At 52.2% G+C, this 17,943-nt stretch overlaps 2 protein-coding genes across 4 annotated transcripts in view; one reads left to right on the forward strand and one right to left on the reverse strand.

Moving 5' to 3' along the window:
- The window catches only part of TSHZ1 (teashirt zinc finger homeobox 1), a 75,003-nt gene extending 74,432 nt beyond the window's left edge, over nucleotides 1–571 (reverse strand). Inside the window, exon 1 of the mRNA XM_058691798.1 lies at nucleotides 434–571. Within this exon, the coding sequence (XP_058547781.1) occupies nucleotides 434–473 (40 nt within the window). The 5' untranslated portion in view covers nucleotides 474–571. The remainder of the gene's footprint in view (nucleotides 1–433) is intronic.
- A 2,576-nt stretch (nucleotides 572–3,147) lies between these two features.
- Nucleotides 3,148–16,650, forward strand: PTGR3 (prostaglandin reductase 3). 3 transcript variants are annotated; one of them, XM_058691799.1, is made up of 2 exons: nucleotides 3,148–3,522; nucleotides 10,093–16,650. In XM_058691799.1, the coding sequence occupies exons 1-2, from the start codon at nucleotides 3,314–3,316 to the stop codon at nucleotides 11,015–11,017; spliced, it is 1,134 nt and encodes a 377-aa protein (XP_058547782.1). In that variant the 5' UTR covers nucleotides 3,148–3,313; the 3' UTR covers nucleotides 11,018–16,650. The 3 variants fall into 3 exon arrangements, with proteins under 3 accessions (XP_058547782.1, XP_058547783.1, XP_058547784.1); XM_058691800.1 differs by lacking the exon at nucleotides 3,148–3,522 and adding an exon at nucleotides 3,541–4,003; XM_058691801.1 differs by lacking the exon at nucleotides 3,148–3,522 and adding an exon at nucleotides 3,541–3,944.
- Nucleotides 16,651–17,943: the final 1,293 nt, after the last annotated feature.

Raw genomic sequence — 17,943 nt, forward strand, 5'->3', positions numbered from 1 at the left:
GGAGGACTTTTGCAGCGCGCTCAGGCCGCCGAGCAGCAACTTCTTCCCCTGGCGCACGCCCCCTCCCGAGGCAGCAGAAAGCACCGGCAGTGCCGCGGCCCCGGCCTCCCCCGGCCTCTCCGGCCCGTCGGCGCTTCTCACCGCGCGGAGAAGCGCCGCGAAGTTTCTCCGCTCCACGCGCCGGCCCAGGTGGGGGCCCCCGGACGGAGACGGCAGCCCCGCGGCGAGCGCGGCCCGGGGACGGGCCCGGCCTCCCCTCCCCAGCTCGGGGCCGCCCCGCAGCCGCCGCGGCCCGCGGCCCCCCGCCCCGCGGTCCACCCCCCCCCCCCCCCACACACACACCACACCCGCCAGGCAGCCGGGCCGCGACCCCCGCCCTCCCGCTCCCGCGCCTCCCGGCCCCGCTCCCCGCGGCGCGGGCCGCGCGCGTTACCTGCCGAGCGCCGGGGGGCCTGCTGCTTCCTCCTCGGCATGCTGCTCGGGCCGCCGCAGCCGTCGCCTCAGCCGCCGCCCGAGTTCGCGGGGCGCGGGGTCCCGGGCCCCGGGCGCGGGCGCAACTCCGCGGCGCGCCCAACTTTGGCCTCGTCCCCGCGGGCTCCGGGCTCCGGGCGCGCCGCGGACCGCGGGGCGCCGCTCGCATGGACGGCCGCGCCCGGGGCCGCTCAGGAGGCGGCGGCGGCGGCCGCGCGGGCCGCGTCCCGGCCGCCGGGCTGCGGGCGGAGCGCGCGGGGCCTGGGCGCCGAGCCCGGAGTCATCCCCGGCGCGGGCCGCGGGCGCAGCGGCGGGCGCTCGGAGGGCCGGCCCGCGGCCCGCGCTCCATGCTGCCGCCTCCCGCCGCCGCGCTGCTGTGGCGGGCGCTCCTCGGGCGCCGCTCCGGGCGCTCCCCCGCGCCTTCCTCCGCGAGCCGAGAGTCTCCGAGCGCAACTTTCTCTCCCCCTCTCTCGTCGCTGCTCGGGGGTCGCGGCGAGTGGTTTTAGTGCGCGGGTCGCAGCTTTCTCATTGTGCGCCAGCGAGGCCGATCCAGGCTGTCCTTTTCCTCCCGCACTTAGTCTAAGAGGAAGAAAGCAAACAAGACAGAGGAGTGAAGCCCCCGTACATACATGCGCCGGGGGGGTGGGGGAGATGTCAGGCGCTGCTCCACCTTCCAAACAGTCACAGATCAAACAGTGTCACCCCGCCGGAGCGCCACTTGGTGCCCCGCGCTCCCCGCGGGGCTTTGCCGCCAGGATCGCCGCTTCTTCCACCGCGAAATCTAATGCAAACACATTTTGATCATGGATTTTTGGCCGGTCTTGATCTTCCAACAGAAAAATTTTGAAAAATACACAAAAAGCACCCCCCTCCAAAAAAAAAAAAAAAAAGCCAACAACAACAACCCGGAGAATGTGTGCAAAGGGGCGACGAGCGGACATTCACTGGGTGGGCGAGATGAGCGTGGACAGTCCCCCCCCAAACTCCTGGGAGAGAGGGAGATGCACTCTCGCTCTCTTCTCTTTTCAGTGAAATATAACACACATTCGGATCGCAGAGCTTTCAGACAGTCTCAACTGATAGACAGACACATCGAGCTGCTTTTCCTGCTTCAGTTTTTACTCCTCCTCCTCTCGCCAACGTCACCCTGACAATTACAAATAGGTCTCTCACAAACCATACCTGTCAATCTTTTTAATTGCTTTGTTTTCTTTTTTTTTTTTCTTTCCGGAGCTAAACAATATGACAAAAAAAAAAAAAAAGAAAGAAAGAAATCTTAATGCAGCATAACATAAAAGATTGCACATTGGAGAAAGACATTGAGGGGTTTGTTATTGTAATCCACTGGCTGATACCGGGTAAAACCCATGTGTTATAAGCCAAGTTAAGTAGACACTAGTTCCTGCAGATTTTTAAACCTGTAAGTCCACCCCCCCCCCCACCCCCTGGAACATTCATACACACGCACCCACGTGGACACAAACTATCCTTGGATGAGAATGTCCAACATTTGAGATAAAAATACCTGTGTCATTTTTGCAGTCTTAGGGGGTTAGATCTGATTGGGGAGGGGCACTGTGTGGCTTCATGATTTTGGTAATTCTAGGTTAAGTGTAAAACAACAGTGGGTTTTTTAATTAAAATGTATACCTTTAATAAAAATGTAAAGATGGACTCAGCTTATCATACAAAAATGTGGAAGATACTCAATTCGGTCCCTCTATGAAAAGTGAATTGATTATTTGGTCAATATAGACAATTAGGGAGAAAATTGACATGATGGAACGTCAGATCCTTCTAGCTGGGTTATAAAATGAGGTCTTCATACATAATTGCAACGTCTCCAATTCAATTAAGTCCTTCGGCATCCCCACCTAGAAGTTTAAAATGCTTATGTGCTCTGGGAATATGGCCCTCTAGTTTCCAATTTTTGCGTTCTTTCCCAATGGGAACCTGTAACAGTCTTGTAGAGGCTACTTAAAACATTCATGGAAAAACACGAAATCTAGGCCAAAATAAATAAAATGGCTTAGTTCGTGCAACTTGCATGGGACAGGCTGAGGGCAGAAGGCGCGGGCAAGGCGTTCGGGGCCCCGGGGGCCAGGAGCCTGGGGCGCCGGGTGCTCTGGGCGTCCCCGCCCCGCGTTGGGTGCCTGCGCGCGTGCACTGGCGGCGGGGGCTCCCCGCGCGGCTCGGGGCCCCCGGCCGTGCCCCGCCGCCCCGGCCGCGCTCGGGGTTGATTCGTACCACCTTGCAAGGAAGTGAACGCTTCGCACGGGAAGGGGAGGTGCCTGCGCCGGCCGCTCGGCGCCGCGCCGCTCCGAGGACGCCCGGGGCTGCCGCCGGCTCAGGGCCGCGGCGGTCGCGGGACGCGCAGCTCCCCTCGCCGCCCCCCTCACCCTTTTAGAGGAGTCAAATCCGGCTTTTAGAGCGCGGGGAGGGTGGGGATATCCGGTGCCTCCCGGACGCCGGGAGAAAGGGGGAGGGCGGAGAGGATCCTTGGCCAGTCTGCGCCGAGCAGATTCAAACCAAAACAAAAAGATTAAAGGAGCAGCGGCCGGGGTGGCAGCGATCCCCAGGCCGGGACCCCGGGGGTGGCGCGTCCGGGAACCGCGGGGGCTGCGCGGACCGCCGGCGCTGCGCGCGGCGGGGAGGGAGGGGGAGAGAGGGAGCCAGTCGTAGTGGGGAAGGGGGGGGAGGGAGTCGAGGGGAGCACGCGGGCCGGAGGAGGGGCGGACCCGCCTGCTCCGCCCGCCCGCGCCGAGCCGAGCCGAGCCGAGCGGCCCGGGCTGGGCGCGACCCCGGCCGGCGGCGGCGCAGAAAGCGGGCAGAGGCGCGGGCCATGCTTCGGCTGGCGCCCGCCGGGGCCCGGACCATCGTGGACATGTCGTACGCCCGCCACTTCCTGGACTTCCAGGGCTCCAACATCCCCCGCGCCATGCAGAAGCTGGTGGCGACCCGTCTGAGCCCCAACTTCCGCGAGGCCGTCACCCTGTGCCGGGACTGCCCGGTGCCACTCCCCGGGGACGGAGACCTCCTCGTCCGGAACCGGTGAGCCCGGCGCGCGCCCCCCGCCCAGGCCGGGCCCCGGCCCGCGCTGCGCGGCTCCCCGGCTGTCCCGGGCCGGCCTGCGTCCCCACACTCCGGCGAGCGCTCGGGCGCACAGCCTGACTTTGCGAGATCCCGGGAAGTTGAACCCGCCGCCATCTGGCGAAGGCGAACGTAATGTGACTGTTGCCGGTGTGAATATCCGATGCCACGGAACGTCCTCATAACTGAGGGTTATTTTAATTTGGGATTCCCCTCCCCTCCCCCAGCCCTCCCTCCTCCCCCTCCCGCTCCCGAAATAAAACCGACGGGACCCAGAAGGGGAGGCTCCCCGCCCGGCCCACCCGCGCGCACCCACGACTCCTGCGTTCCCATAATCTTTAGTGTGGACCAGGAACAGGCTGGACACAATCTGCGACGTTTAGGTAACGTGCTTTGGAGGAAGGAGGCCGAGGACCCGACTGGCTTTTCCCGTGCGCTCCAGGTTGGCAGCCGCCTCGCCATGGCGGAGCCTGTCGTTGGGTGTGTTGGTGTGCACCTCGCCGGTGTCGTCTGCGTGTTGTCAGTGCTGTGTGGCTGTTGTCTGTGCCCCAGAGCTTACCGGCAGGCGCGTGGCGCGTCCGGGGCGGCTGGGCCAGGGCTGGGGTGGGGGCACGGCTGCATTTGCCTGCACGATCTGCAGACCTTTGGGTGGCACTCGAGTGGTCGCCCTACCTTCTGATCGCCTGTCCCACCTCCACACTCCCTACCTTGATGTGTTTCCAGCTCACTAATCTCTAGTAACCGGAGAGGTGTGGGAAGGAAAGGGACCTTAGTCTGTGGGAGCCGTGCCCTTCGGTCTCTGTTCGGTGGGTCCCCCTCGCCGCCTCATTTGCAGGCGGGGCATTCCCCATTGCTCTGTCCCCTACGCTAGAGCAGGGCTCACCCGCCTGCTCAGTCCCATCGGAGGACTACAATATTGCATGTTTCAGGTTGGATGTGCGGTTGAAGGAAGGCGTGGGTTCTGGTTGTAACTGTGTTGTAAATTGTGCCCTGGAAAGTCCTGTAAGTCACCTGCAAGGAGCGAAGGACAAAGTGTTCCCCACCTACGTAGCTTGCTGCCACGTTTAGTCCGTTCATTTTAGAGATTCATATCAGCCTTCCAAAGACTGCAAGATTGAATAATTCTGCTCATGATTTCAAACTTTTGGAAACCTGTTGGCAACGTAAAAATTGAGGGAGCCAAGGGTGGGGTTGAGGGGAAGCTGGCTCTCGGGCTGGGGTGCAGAGAGTGCCTGAAAAGGTGGATGTGTGTGTCCTTCTAAAAGTTTTCATCGGTGGAAACAAGGCTGTAGAGGATTTCTTCTTTATGGGATAAAGCGCTAAAGCTATTGAGATAAGGCTACATATCCTACCAAGTTAAAAAGAAGGAACACACACAGAGCACACCAGACACACGAGTGATTTGCTAGAAGTTGAGATGAGAGCAGGCTGAAAAGCCTCCAGGCTTTAACCAGCAAAAAAGTTTCACATGGGCCGGTTTCTTTTTCTTTTCTTCTAATTTTTCTGATCAGGTACACTGTTGACGGTGAGCACTGATGTAAAACACACACCACTGCTTGAATAAAATCCATTTCAGACACCCGTGTGAAATGGGGAGGGGGCGACTGAGCAGAGCGGGCAGGGGAAGGTGTGAAGTTAGAGCACTCCCAGCAGCGGCGGAGTGGCACCACCCGCCAGCGCTGTCCGTGGAGGGTGCTCCCGCCCGCCCGGTGCTGCCGCCTGGCCTCTCTGCCTGCGGTGTTCCCCAACCCCCTGGGTTGTCCTCCCCTCCTCCGGCTCCTCTGACTGCTCGCTCACCTTCACCCTTAGCTGCTTCTTCCGCGACAGGGCCCGGGCACCCCCTGCGCTGGGTCACCGGGGACGGTCCCCGAATTCGGTGGTCAGGGATCTGGAGCCGCAGCTCCCAACGTTTGGAGCTCATCGGTTCGGATTGTTTTAGGATCCATGTCTCTCTTTTCCCTTCACATATGCCAAGAGCCCCCTTTATTATAGTATGTTTATTATGGGTGCAACTTGACCTCTAACTTCTACCTTGAAGCCCATATCAGAAAGAGAATGGGGCCAGTTTTTCTGCCTGTTGGGAGGGGGTGAATCTTTGCATCCTCTTTCCCTACTCTGTGGAAGATCTGCTCCTAACCCCAAATATTAAGAAGATCCTTTATACTTGTAAATAGTTGGGGGGGGGGGGGAGGGGGGAGGCATTTTACAGATTTTTTTTTTTTTTTTAAGAATAGACTGGAGGTCTATTCACGGCAGGTTAGTTCATTTTATCCTAGACCAAATCTTCCCCAGGAACAGTGTTAATTGCATAAAAATTTCATGCAAGCACTTTTCATTTTTCTCATAATAAAAATCTACTCTGGAATGAATGGCTTAAGCGTACATTCACTTGTTCAGAAAGGTGTTTGGGGATTTTCACTGTGCCCCGCCTGACTCTTCCTTTCAGTTAGATATTTGCACATCTCATTCCATCTTAACAGAAAATACAAATTCTTTATTCACAGAGAGGGAAGTGCTTTTAAGTCAGAGGTGGGTTTAGGATAATCAAGTTTATCCCATTTAGGGAAGGTGTGAAAGGGGTGCATAAAATCCCTGCAGAATGTCTAATTGATGTCCCTTTATCCAGTGCTCACTGTTTCCTACAGCCGAGGACAACTTCACAACCCCCTCTCAATGCCCAGCCCTCAGGAAAGAGAAGGAAAGGGAGAAAGACACCCTCCGGTTAAGTCAGCTTGTGTGCTATTTTTAGCCTTTTTTTCGAAGGATAGTGACACATTATTTCGTTTCCAAATATTTCTAACGATTTTCTGCTCAAGTGTAAGATAATGGAGCAAAGAGTTTGTAGTAATGGCAAAGAGCAGGTGGGGGATGGGGAAGGCGTTTTTGATAAACGGTTTGTTGCTCACGGGGAGGGTAACAGTATTTCTGCTGACTCTCCAGGCGGAGATTTTTTTCCCTTTCCTTTCCTTTCCTTTCCTTTTTTCTTTTCTTTTGTCTTTTCTTTTTTCTCCTTTTTTTCCCTTTCCTTCTCTTTTCTTTCCTTTTCTTTCTTCTCTTCCCTTTCTTTCTTTCTTCCTTCCTTTCTTTTTAAGTAAGATCTGATTTGGACGACGCTGTTTGGCTCCCAGTGTTGAAGGCTCCAGACTCGAGTCTTCGCATTTTGTTTTTGTTCAAAGAAAGCGCTTCCTCCCTCTGCAGGACTGCCTGCTTCATAATAAACACGACGAAGGAAGGGGTTCAGGACTTTTTAGTATAAATAAACCGGCGACTCTCCAAGGGTATATATTTGGGGAAAGCCCTCACCGGCCCCATTCTTTTTCCTGGGGTTCCTCGATTTTAGTCTTCTGAGTGGATCCTCCGGTCGGATTGCTAGGACCCTGCACTTATTAAGAGCATATATTTTAAATTAAGGTACAAGGAGAGTCTCGAAATGCACGCATTCTACCAAGCGTGTCTTTCCTTTCTTTTTCTCGCTTGCTTGCCCTTTGCTGTCCCCTGCTCCCCGGCCCGGGCCCCCTTTCCCATTGCGCCCGCTGCTCTTGAACTTGTTTCTGGAGGGGCGGAAGGCGCGGGCTCCCGACCCTCAAGCAGCTCTTCCCAAAGCCCAGGTAAGGCCGAGGGCTCATCCAGGCAGTGGCGGGTCCCCACCTGCTGCGGCGGCCTCGCGGCGTCAAAGCTGGGGTCCGGGGGAGGCGGGGGCCCGGAGACCCGGGAGAGGGCGAGGTGCGCAGAGCGGAGTAGCGGGGAGCTGTCGCCACCAGCCCGAGCGACTCCTTCACCGACGACGAGGCAGGCAATTTAGAAGACGGCAGGGCGGGGGGAGGGGGAAACATGGAAAAAAAAAAAAAAAAACGGGGGTGCTTGCGAGGCCAAGGTCACGGTCCGGCCGCAGGCGGGCCCCGGGCGTGTGGCCTCTGCGCTCCAGCGCGCTGTGTGTTCTCGGGACTCCCGGGGAGCTTGACGGCCCTGCGCCCGGGCTCCGCGGCCTGCGCTGACTAGGCTCGCCCGCCGGGACCCCGCCCGGCCCGGGGAGGCCGAGGTCATGGTCGCAGGCCTGGGCGGCGGCCCCTCCTCCCCAAAGCCCGGCCTGTCCGCTCGGCCCCAGCCTGCTCCGGGACTCAGAGTCCCCGATCGCGCCTCTCCGTGGTGGCTGTGGAGAGCCGGGACGGGAGGGGAGGCAGTCGGCGGAGGCCGGGCACTTCCGAGGGGAGACGGTTCCAGAAGGACTTCTGGCGCCCAGCAGGTTGGCCGGGGCTCACGGAGGGTGCCGCAGGGCACACGCAGAGCAGTGTGCAACCTGGACGGGGCGCGCAGAGGGCCCTGCTGGTCTGCTGCCGCTGCTCCGGCCGTGCCCGGGCTCAACCACAAGGTTTGATTTGCTTTTTGAGGCAAAGCCCCCATGGAAAACTTAAGCTCCCGCTAGTCAGCCGCGGGCGCCCCAGCTCCCAGCAGAGCCCGCTCCCACCTCCACTGGACCATCGCCCCCCAACTCCGGCGCCTGCCTGTGCCCTCTCTCCTCCACTTTCCTCCTGCCTGCGCCCCGCTTGCTCTTGCCATCTCTCCCCCTGGCAAGTGGCAAACCACAGCTGGGAGCGAGGGACAGCCAGAGATGCATTTTCCTCCAGCAGCCCCCCCACCCCACCCAGGGCGAGCTCCTTAGAGGTGGGGAGGACCCGTGGGGCCAGCCGCCACAGGGGCGTCCCTCTGAGTCCAAGCGGGGGGGGGGGGGGGGGGGGGGGGGGAGGTGTGGAGGAGGGTTCCCCGAGGAGGAAAGGCCTCTCCAGTTGGGACTGAGACAGGAGGAGAGAGGGGCACAGGAAGGGTTAATCCTGGGGGAAGAGACAGGAGCTGGCGGCAGGGCCTCAGTCCCCCACCCCTGGAGCAAGCCACCGTCACTTCCACCCCACGGACCCCTTCCTGGACTTTGCTTTACAGCCTATACAGCAGGGGCACCGGAGGCGAGACGCTCCAGCTGGGCTCTGCCCTAGCTGCCTTCTGTGAAGTCCAGAGGCATGCTCGGAGGAACCTGGCCCTTTTTTTAAAAAAGCCCAAACCCCGAGAATTATGTAAATTGAAAAGAAAGATCAGGCGCCCACCCCCAAAATACAATGTAAGCATCCTGTATTAAATCCCAGATGGAAAACCAGCAAAAATCATTTCCCCCACTTTTCATTATTGTGTTATCATCGATGGCTATGGAATTCTGTAGTGTGCTGTTGAGGCTACGTGACGTGCTAACTTCTGAAAGCAGCTTGACATGCCCCAAAGAAATTGTTTCCTGCTTTCTTATTTCTACAATATGTAGAGAGCTTTCAATATTGTAGATACACAGGGCATGATCATCAGGGAACATTTATAAGTGCAAAGTGTTATCTCTAATACGGTAGAAGTGGGTCCTTGCACAGGGCAGTTTTGGTTTATTAAGTTAAATTAAAAGTGAATTATTTTAAAATGACCCACTTGCCAGCTTTCCTTCTGCCACCAGATACCCCCATCTTTTCATTCCATTACAGGTGGAAATGACATTTTTAGGGTCCTCCATTATGTGTCTAAGCCACCTCCTGACATTTTTTAGTAGACGGCTTTTTTTCTTATGTATTAGGATATTTTTGTTATGAGGTATACGAAGATGAAAAAAAGCTGGTAAAAATACCGGCCTCGCAATTAAATTGACTCTGGATACCAAAGTGAAAATAATCATCTGGTATTAATCAAGTTTTGTCTCTGCTTCTTGTTGAGGAAAAATATAGTGACGATTTGCTTTCCTTTTCATCTAAAAAGCACTGTAAAATGTTGAATGTTCCATAAAAATTTCTACCCTTATGAGACAATTTTTGTTCAATTAATCAAAATGCATAGTTTCACGCTGGACATAGTTACATCAGAAAGAAAATTTGCTGCGGCCAGTCTAGCAGTGTTTTAAACAACCCTGCAGTAACATGTAGCAGACGATGACCTTGCACACTGCCTGAATCTTCAATAATACCATTGTCATTACTATTATTATCCGAAGTGTTAAATTGTCGCCAGAATCAATACAAGTCTACTTCTCCGAATATATTTTATCTCACTGTTGTTTTTAACATCTTTGTTAAGAGGCCAATTAATTTCCAACTCATAGAGCTGCAGTGAAGTTTGCGTATAAGAGGGCTTCCTGACTTTTTTTGTTGTTAACAGTTTGTTTCTCCTTTTGAAAGAAAGAGGAGGAAAAGAAATAGCGCGTGAAATAAAGAACTTGGTGTTTAAAGTGGTACGAAACGATTCCCAATCTGATTTAAAAAAATAAAATATACCAAAATTCTGATTGCAAATCCCGGTCAAGCTGATACTTGTTTAACATTTTTTTTTCAACTGAATATCAAGACTGATTTTTTTTTTTTTTTTTTTTTTTTAAATTCTACCAGGATAGATAGCTTAGCCACCCGTCCACAGTCCCTGGAATTAGAGGAATTTTTCTAAGTGGAATACCAAGGCCTTGGTGAAGGAAACATCTTAATATCCTCGTTTGTTTGTTTGTCTGTTTTCTTCTAGATTTGTCGGTGTTAATGCATCTGACATCAACTATTCAGCTGGCCGGTATGACCCTTCGGTGAAGACCCCGTTCGATGTAGGTTTCGAAGGCGTGGGGGAGGTGGTAGCCTTAGGCCTCTCTGCCAGTGCCCGGTACACGGTGGGCCAAGCTGTGGCTTATATGGCACCTGGCTCTTTCGCGGAGTATACCGTGGTGCCTGCCAGAGCCGCGGCCCCCGTGGCCTCTGTGAAACCCGAGTATGTCACCATGCCGGTGAGCGGTACCACCGCGTACATCAGCCTGAAAGAGCTCGGAGGACTGTCCGAAGGGAAAAAAGTTTTGGTGACGGCAGCAGCGGGGGGAACGGGCCAGTTTGCCGTGCAGCTTGCCAAGAGGGCCAAGTGCCATGTCATTGGGACCTGCTCTTCTGGTAAAAAGTCCGCTTTTCTGAAATCGATCGGCTGTGATCGCCCCATCAACTATAACGCCGAGCACGTCGGTACGGTCCTGAAGCAGGAGTACCCCGAAGGGGTCGATGTGGTGTATGAATCCGTCGGGGGAGCCATGTTCGACTTGGCCGTACATGCCTTGGCTACCAAAGGGCGCTTGATAGTCATTGGGTTCATCTCTGGCTACCAGACTCCCACTGGCCTTGCGCCTGTGAGAGCAGGAACCTTACCAGCCAAACTGCCGAAGAAATCCGCCAGCGTTCAGGGCTTTTTCTTGAACCATTGCCGTTCTGAGTATCAAGCAGCCATGGAGCACTTGCTCCAGATGTGTGTGGACGGAGACCTGGTTTGCCAGGTGGACCTCGGAGACCTGTCTGCAGAGGGCAGGTTCATCGGCCTGGAGTCCGTATTCCGGGCTGTCGGTTATATGTACATGGGAAAAAACACTGGGAAGATTGTACTCGAACTACCTCACTCCGTCAACAGCAAGCTGTAAAGTCAGAACGATGGCAGAAGTCAAAGGAGAACGAAAACGGGCACCTTCTTCCTCAGAAAGAGCCGAATCAGTTTATTTTTGGTGGGTAATGGAGATCACATCTCTTAAAAGGTGTTAACGAATAAGTTTCTCTCTCTCTCTCTCTCTCTCTCTCTCTTTTTCTTTTTTGCCCCTCCCTTGAAAAAAAAAATGCCAATAAAAACTTCCCTCGATGGCTCAGAGGTAAAACCGTTACATTCAATTCTTTGGCCATAGACAGTCTCATTCCAGGCTTTATTGTTCCAGGGAATTAAATTAATTCCTGATGCAAGATCTGATCAAATCAGTGTGCCTTCAGCTTGATGGGATTTTAAAATCAGTCTTGAAAATAGTTCACAAATTCCTTACTTTGGGAGAGTTTGGTCTTCCGCTAACGAGCAGTTAATAGATAAGAGATAGAGCAGAAGGACAGCCATCTATTCTCAGAGTCCATATTCCCAGGAAATGGCCCTTCCTTTCTTATAAATCACCAACTATCTAAATGGAAATTTGGAGGAATTCTCCCAAAACTTTGATTTTTTTTTTTTGTTTGTTTAGATCATTAGGAAAATGACTAAGTGAACACAGACCTATTTTTTAAAAGTCTCTGCTGTTTAATGCTTTACGCACAATTATCCTGGGGAGGCACATGTGGCATGGGAAGCCTCTCTCTTCCCTTAAGAAGCAAATTAGTGTGGAAAACCGATGAAGACAAAAGCAGATTTTGGAAAGGGGCTCTACGGAGATCTGGGGGTTACCTGCCCAGGAAGGAAAGGACGTGCTTCATCGACGGGGAGGGTCTGCACAACGAAACACCCACCACGAGGGGAGGCGCACTCTCTAGGCACACCGCCAGAGGCTGATAACAGCATCCTTCATAGGCCTGAGGTGGGATCCGTCAAAGGGCACCATGCGGAGGAGGGGCTTGATGGGATGGGAAATAATAAGATACTTGCTCCGTGTCGCAGACTTTCTTGGACACCGTGTGTTTTCTCTCTGATCACGCAAACAGAATAGTGTGCTTAGCGTGGGACGCCGTTCCTCCGTTCCCATTTTACTTCTCTGTGCCCTCGCTCCGTGGGGATGAGGTGCTCCTGGGCACCGCTGCCTGGGGTCACACGTGAGAGTCCCGTCATGTGCCTTCTCTCGGGAGCCATGCCTACCGCCGACGTGCCTGCCCCCTCGCCTTCAGCTCGGCTTTCGCCCTCCCGTTGGAAATCCCACGGTGCCTTTCTGATTGAAGGCAAAGCCCACCAGATCCTTTTCGCAAAGCCTCTGGCCCCAGTGTATCTAACACGCTAAATAAATAGGAACGCAATTAAAGATGCTCCGGGAAACCCGGTGACCATATTTAATTTTTCTTTCCTCCCGTCTGAGGAGCGAGGAAATCCTACTGCTGAATAGCTGTTAGTATCTATTTTACAAGATTTACTCATTTTCAGGTACCTAATGTAGCTGCTAGCATGCATGCACAACAATACAATTTATATGGTAAATGGGACCAAATAATGGCTTCACTGAATGTTATGGCTGCACTGAAGGGAAATGTCACGGTAAATAGCTGCCAAATTATGGATCATGCCGAAGTGTCACAACTGCACTAAAGACAAATAGCACTAGAGGCTACTGCCACTGTGACGCTTTTGAGTTATGAAGAAGGGTAGAAGCCTGATGCAAGCCTCTTTGTGTCCTCATTATAGCAAGGGGTGACGAGTGCAGGGTACAAGAAAAGCTGGCCCAATGTGGTGCTCGGTTATTAATCTGTCCCTTTCAGACCTAACAGCCACGGCCAAACGGAAGGAGACTTCGCCTCGCTTTTGGATACGCACACAAACACAGGGGAGGGGACAGGTTTTATGAATGTATCTGCACGGGAAATGACTGGTAATGGGAAAGCGCTGCGATCCAATCATCCCATCAAAGAACAGTCCCCGTGTGTGCTGCTCCCCGTGTGGATAGATGTGCGAAGTCTAAGCGGTAATGTACTTTCTCCCTTTGTCAAGACGAGGAACCAGGACGCTGCCAGCTCTCGCTTCTTACAAACTGAAGTGCGTCCCGGTTTCTCTCATTTTAATGGGAGGGTAATAAATATGAAAGACCAGCATTTTAACGGATGGATCCCTGAAGCCGCAGAATAGAAATTTATTATGTTTTGAAGGAATAGACTAAATTCAGCTATGTAAAAAAAAAAAAAAAAAAAAAAAAAAAGACTTTTTTTTTCAAACACCCAGGTTTAAAATAAAACATAATCTGAAATCCTCGTGCTCTCTCTCCCCCCAAACTAAGAAACTACAGGACATGCTGTTTTCATTTATTCTTAGAAAACAAGCATGAAGGATTCCGCCCGTTCAGATAATGCCAAAAATATGTTTAGACTTTTTTTTTCCTTATTCTTCTGAAAAATGATTTGTAAATTGAGGGTCATAGTTCAGTATCAGTTTCACCTTCTGGGATTATCGTTCAAGACCAGCGTCTAATGGGAGGTGAAATGGTGTGATGTTCTCAACACCTTTCTCCTGAACTGTTACCGCAGATCACAAAAAGTACATCCATAATTCAGGGCGATTGTCAGTCTTTGTTTTAGAGACAGGGCCGGGGCTGAATGATCATGGTGGATGAATTACTTCTCGGTTCTCAGGGTGGCCTTCTCTGCGCATCAGCCTTGAGGTCTCTGGCTGGGCAGACGGAGCGGTTGACTGGTAAGCGAGCCTAGAAGCTATTCTTTGCCGTTCCGTTGTGACTTCCAAAAAACCCAATGCCGTCCCTTCAAGTTTGTTTTGCGTGCAAAAGAAAAAAAAATACCAACATCGTTATTTCGGGTCTCTCTGACAGTGAATTCTGCTATTGAACGATGTCAGCATCCAAAAAAAAAAAAAAAAAAAAAAAAGCTCCAGAAACCGGGAATAGTCTGCAAAGAAATGACACAGAAGTTTTTTGCTCGATATGCTCTATGCGTTGTTATTGTATGATTCCATCTGGATGGAGTTTCCCAAGGGTAGGATGGAGCGTTTATAAGTGGCCACTAGTAATCAGCCAGTATTTATCTAATGAAAGTGCAGTGACAGGTAGCTGCTGCTTATTAAAATGAAAATCCTACAGTATGTACTTAAGGAACATTCCAGCTAACGAGGATGTAACGTCCTCGGTACAACACAGACCTTCTTTTTGTGTCCACCACCACAAGATGCTGGAAACTTGACAAATCATATCATTTAAGACACATGCCTGCCGTAGGGACGTGCTTTCTGGGTTCCTGTTTCTGGCTTTTATTTGGGTAACATTTATAACGGCCACCCGACTTGTGACGGGTAGGGTTTTAACCCCTTCATGAAGCTCCCAATTAGCATGAATTTACTACAATTGGGGTTTCCTTTAAAATGGGGAAGGGGGCGTTTAGGACTGAAAATATTTTTCTTGATCACTTTACCACATGTACACATGGGGTAAAGGCCATATTTTAGAGTTATGTAAAAACAGATGAGCCATGGGGAACTTTCAGGAAAAATACGATAGAAAAAGACCAAGCACAATCAACTGTGGGCGATACTTTCCTAGGGGCTACTGTGCACGTTCTGAGAATGTAACCCACATGTGATGTGGCCTGGTTTGATGGGTTCCTAATCGCTGCTCTCTATCCTCCTGCCTCTCTTCTGTTTTTAAACACCGTCTGTTATTTATAGAGCTTATTTAGAGACCCAAAATGTATCTTCGCAGACGTTGTTTTGGGGTTTGGGATTTGCTGGGGTTTTTGCGACAGTCAGATGTTCTGTTAACTAATGTTTTAGTTATGGCCCAGAATTAAATATTTAGGATCATATTTCAGAAATCAAATGTGAAACGCTGGATTCTCGACACCATGGCTGTGGGCATGTCAACCTTTAAAATCGGTTGCTTAGCCTTACGTTATTTCAACCTGGAAAAAGAGGACTGTTTGATACAAGAACCTTAATGCCGTTACCATCAGCAAATAATAGGACACCACCCCCCCCCAAAAAAAGTGCTACACAAAATACGTAAAGAATATTTTTACCCACATGTATCAGTCCAAGTAATTCTTGATAGTAGAGAGTTGATATTCAAAGAAAGTCAAATAAGGTGTGTGCGTGAGGTCTGTATGTAATTCCTTCCTTCACGAGGCAGGAGTGCAGATGAGCCCCGACGGTTAAGACTGAGCTGCTGCGAACACTCTCCTCCCATCTATTCCTGATGCCTCGGTTTCTGCCAGCGTGGACCTGCCCTTCAGTGCTCGCTGATGCTTCTCCAGTGGCATCGACACTCCCGGGAAGCATGTCTTGGATCCCTCCAGCGCACGGGTAAGTGCCACATGGAGTACAGTTTGGGGGAACCGATGTGTGCCTCGTATGTCCCGGGAAGCACGGAGCCAAAAGTACAGAGATTTCAACGGCCCCCCAAAGTAAGAGTTTCCCTGGAAGGGCACTATCTGACAGTGCCTTCCTGCCAACACGAAATTAAAATAATAATTAAAACACACCCTGCTGACTGACGGTGGCATCCAACATGAAAGATGGATTTGTGCTTAGAGCTCAGAAGAATGTTCCCTAAAATTGTCGGCCACTGGCCAGCCTTCTCCTCCCCACAAAAGGGCTAAGCTGCATTTTAGAATGACTGGAATGAACAAACTCCTTGGTGGGGGAAGATGTGGAACCGTGATCGGGGAAGGGAGGGTGTCCTCCTTAGAAGAGTCTGTCTTGCCTTCTGTGTGGCTGTGTGCCTGTACCCGGGGGGGGGGGGGGGGGGTGGGCCACAGGCACAGAACTGGAAGGAGCCCAGGACCCCTTCTGCCCCTCATACATGAGAAGACTCAGTTGTCCCTTAAATGGTAAAATTTGGCTGGGGCGCCTGGGGGCTCAGTCGGTTAAGTGTCCAACCTCGGCCCAGATGATGATCTCACAGTTGGTGGGTTCAAGCCCCGCGTCGGGCTCTGTGCTGACAGCTCAGAGCCTGGAGTCTGCTTCGGATTCTGCGTCTCCCTCTCTGTCTCTCTGCCCCTTGCCCGCTCGTTCTCTCTGTCTCAAAAACAAATAAGCATTAAAATAAAAAAAAAAACAATAAAATTTGGGAGTTAAGGGACAATCCAGTTCTTTCTACCCCTTTGTGTAAATGAAGAAACCAAGACCCAGGAAGAATAGGTACCTTGTCTGGGGCCACAGAGGTCACTGGACTCCAAAATGAAACTAGAGGTCAGGCAGGTGCCTTCTCGGGCCTCTGGGCGACCTCTAGCTTATCCCCTGTATGATTTGCCAAGGTCCCTCGGTCCGTGGCTGATTAAAAGTGTCACAGAGTAACAACTGGCCTTCATGATAAATCTTTCTGTGGATGAGACGATACTGAACCCAGGAAGGATATCACGGTTCTGACCACGAAAGTGTGTTTCGCTCAGGACCCCCTTTAATCGAGCACAAGTCATGGTTCCAGATCATTTGATTCGGTGTCATCTAAATATCACACAAGCTTCTGGGGGAAAAAGTACTCAGTGGAATTAATGGCTGAACGCTCCCAATTTCGTTTTAATGCTACAAGGAAGGTCTCTGTCCTATCAATGTATTCTTGGATGTCCAATAATGAAAATCAAATAAAGAAAATCTTCATTATCATGTGTTGAGTGGGTTTTTTTTTTTGTAGAGTCATTTCACCCGCTTATGTTATTGCCTATAGGAAGCCCATGTCTGACCCTGATCATTTTTGTAATAGCAAAACATCTAGAATCTGAATTTGCGGCTCTACCTGAAATCGAATCTGAATCCGGCAGACTCAGGGCCATGGCGATGGATGCGTGTGCTGGCAGCCAGAAGAGCTATGAGGGGCAGGAGACGTGTTTGGGGGGAGATACTGGCGGGTCCCACATTTCATGCTCGCGTGTGGCGAGAATCTCCCACTCCGTACAAATGACGGATCATAATTAAGGCTCAGAAACAAGCCCTTCAAAACCACATGACATTGAATGCTCATGCCTCTCCGCATCATTTCTGTCTTCCTTGAACTCATGCATAACAAGCGTAAACTTTCAACTTTACACGAACAAATCCTTTCCCAGTAGAAACCGCTTCTTTTAACATTGAAAAACCCTTCTCGGCGACGGCAACAATGTCACAGGCAATCTCATTTTGTCGAAAACCTCACGTCTCACCAGGGGACTGGTTGCAGTAGGGGCCCCCTCTACCCGCTGTTGGAATTTACATTTGGAAATTGAATTGTCTCCTTGAGGGTCTTTATTCCAAGTACCTTTTGGAGAATTATTCACATCCAAGTACACAGAATGGGACCGAGCTGAAGGAGGACCAACCAGTGTCTCCCCAGCTGGGAAAAACACACACACACACACACACACACACACACACACACACACAAAACAGAAAGCAAAACCACCTGCTCATTCCCTAGCAATAAAATTACGTTGTCATTGCGGAAGAATGTTAGTCATTTTGAGTTTTCCGTGTACTTTGCACACCGTCTTGAAACTCGCTCACAGATTTGTTTGAAAGCAAGGTCACTGTCCTCCCCTCTTCACTATTAGATAAGTGAGGAGGAAGCGAGGATAAGGCCCATCTCACACATGAAGGGTGAAAGTGCAGAGAAATGACTTGCCTTTGATCACCGAGCCACCGGTAGAGCAGAGCCTGGGGCCCCCGGAGGGTTCTCAGACCGCAGCTGCGTCTCCCTAGAACGCGGTGCTCGTCCAAGTTCGCCGTGTGCACGTGTCACCCGTCACGACGCAGGTCCTGATGCCACAGGTCCAGGGCGGGGCCCAAGGGTCCGCATTCCCCAGGCGACGGGCATGCTCCCGGGAACGTGCTTGGAGTACTACATCACACTGCCTTCGAAGGGATTCCCGTCTTGTGAAATGCTGTTTTGTAACGGCCTCTCTGAGTAACCCGGAGGCCACCGAG

The sequence above is a fragment of the Neofelis nebulosa genome, chromosome 11, assembly GCF_028018385.1.
Source record: "Neofelis nebulosa isolate mNeoNeb1 chromosome 11, mNeoNeb1.pri, whole genome shotgun sequence".
Lineage (NCBI taxonomy): Eukaryota > Metazoa > Chordata > Mammalia > Carnivora > Felidae > Neofelis > Neofelis nebulosa.

Excerpts from the sequence above, each read along its gene's own strand:
- PTGR3 (XM_058691799.1), top strand. The coding sequence starts at position 3,314 with ATGCTTCGGCTGGCGCCCGCCGGGGCCCGGACCATCGTGGACATGTCG. Across the intron at positions 3,523-10,092 it reads GACCTCCTCGTCCGGAACCG|ATTTGTCGGTGTTAATGCAT; the intron begins GTGAGCCCGGCG and ends GTTTTCTTCTAG.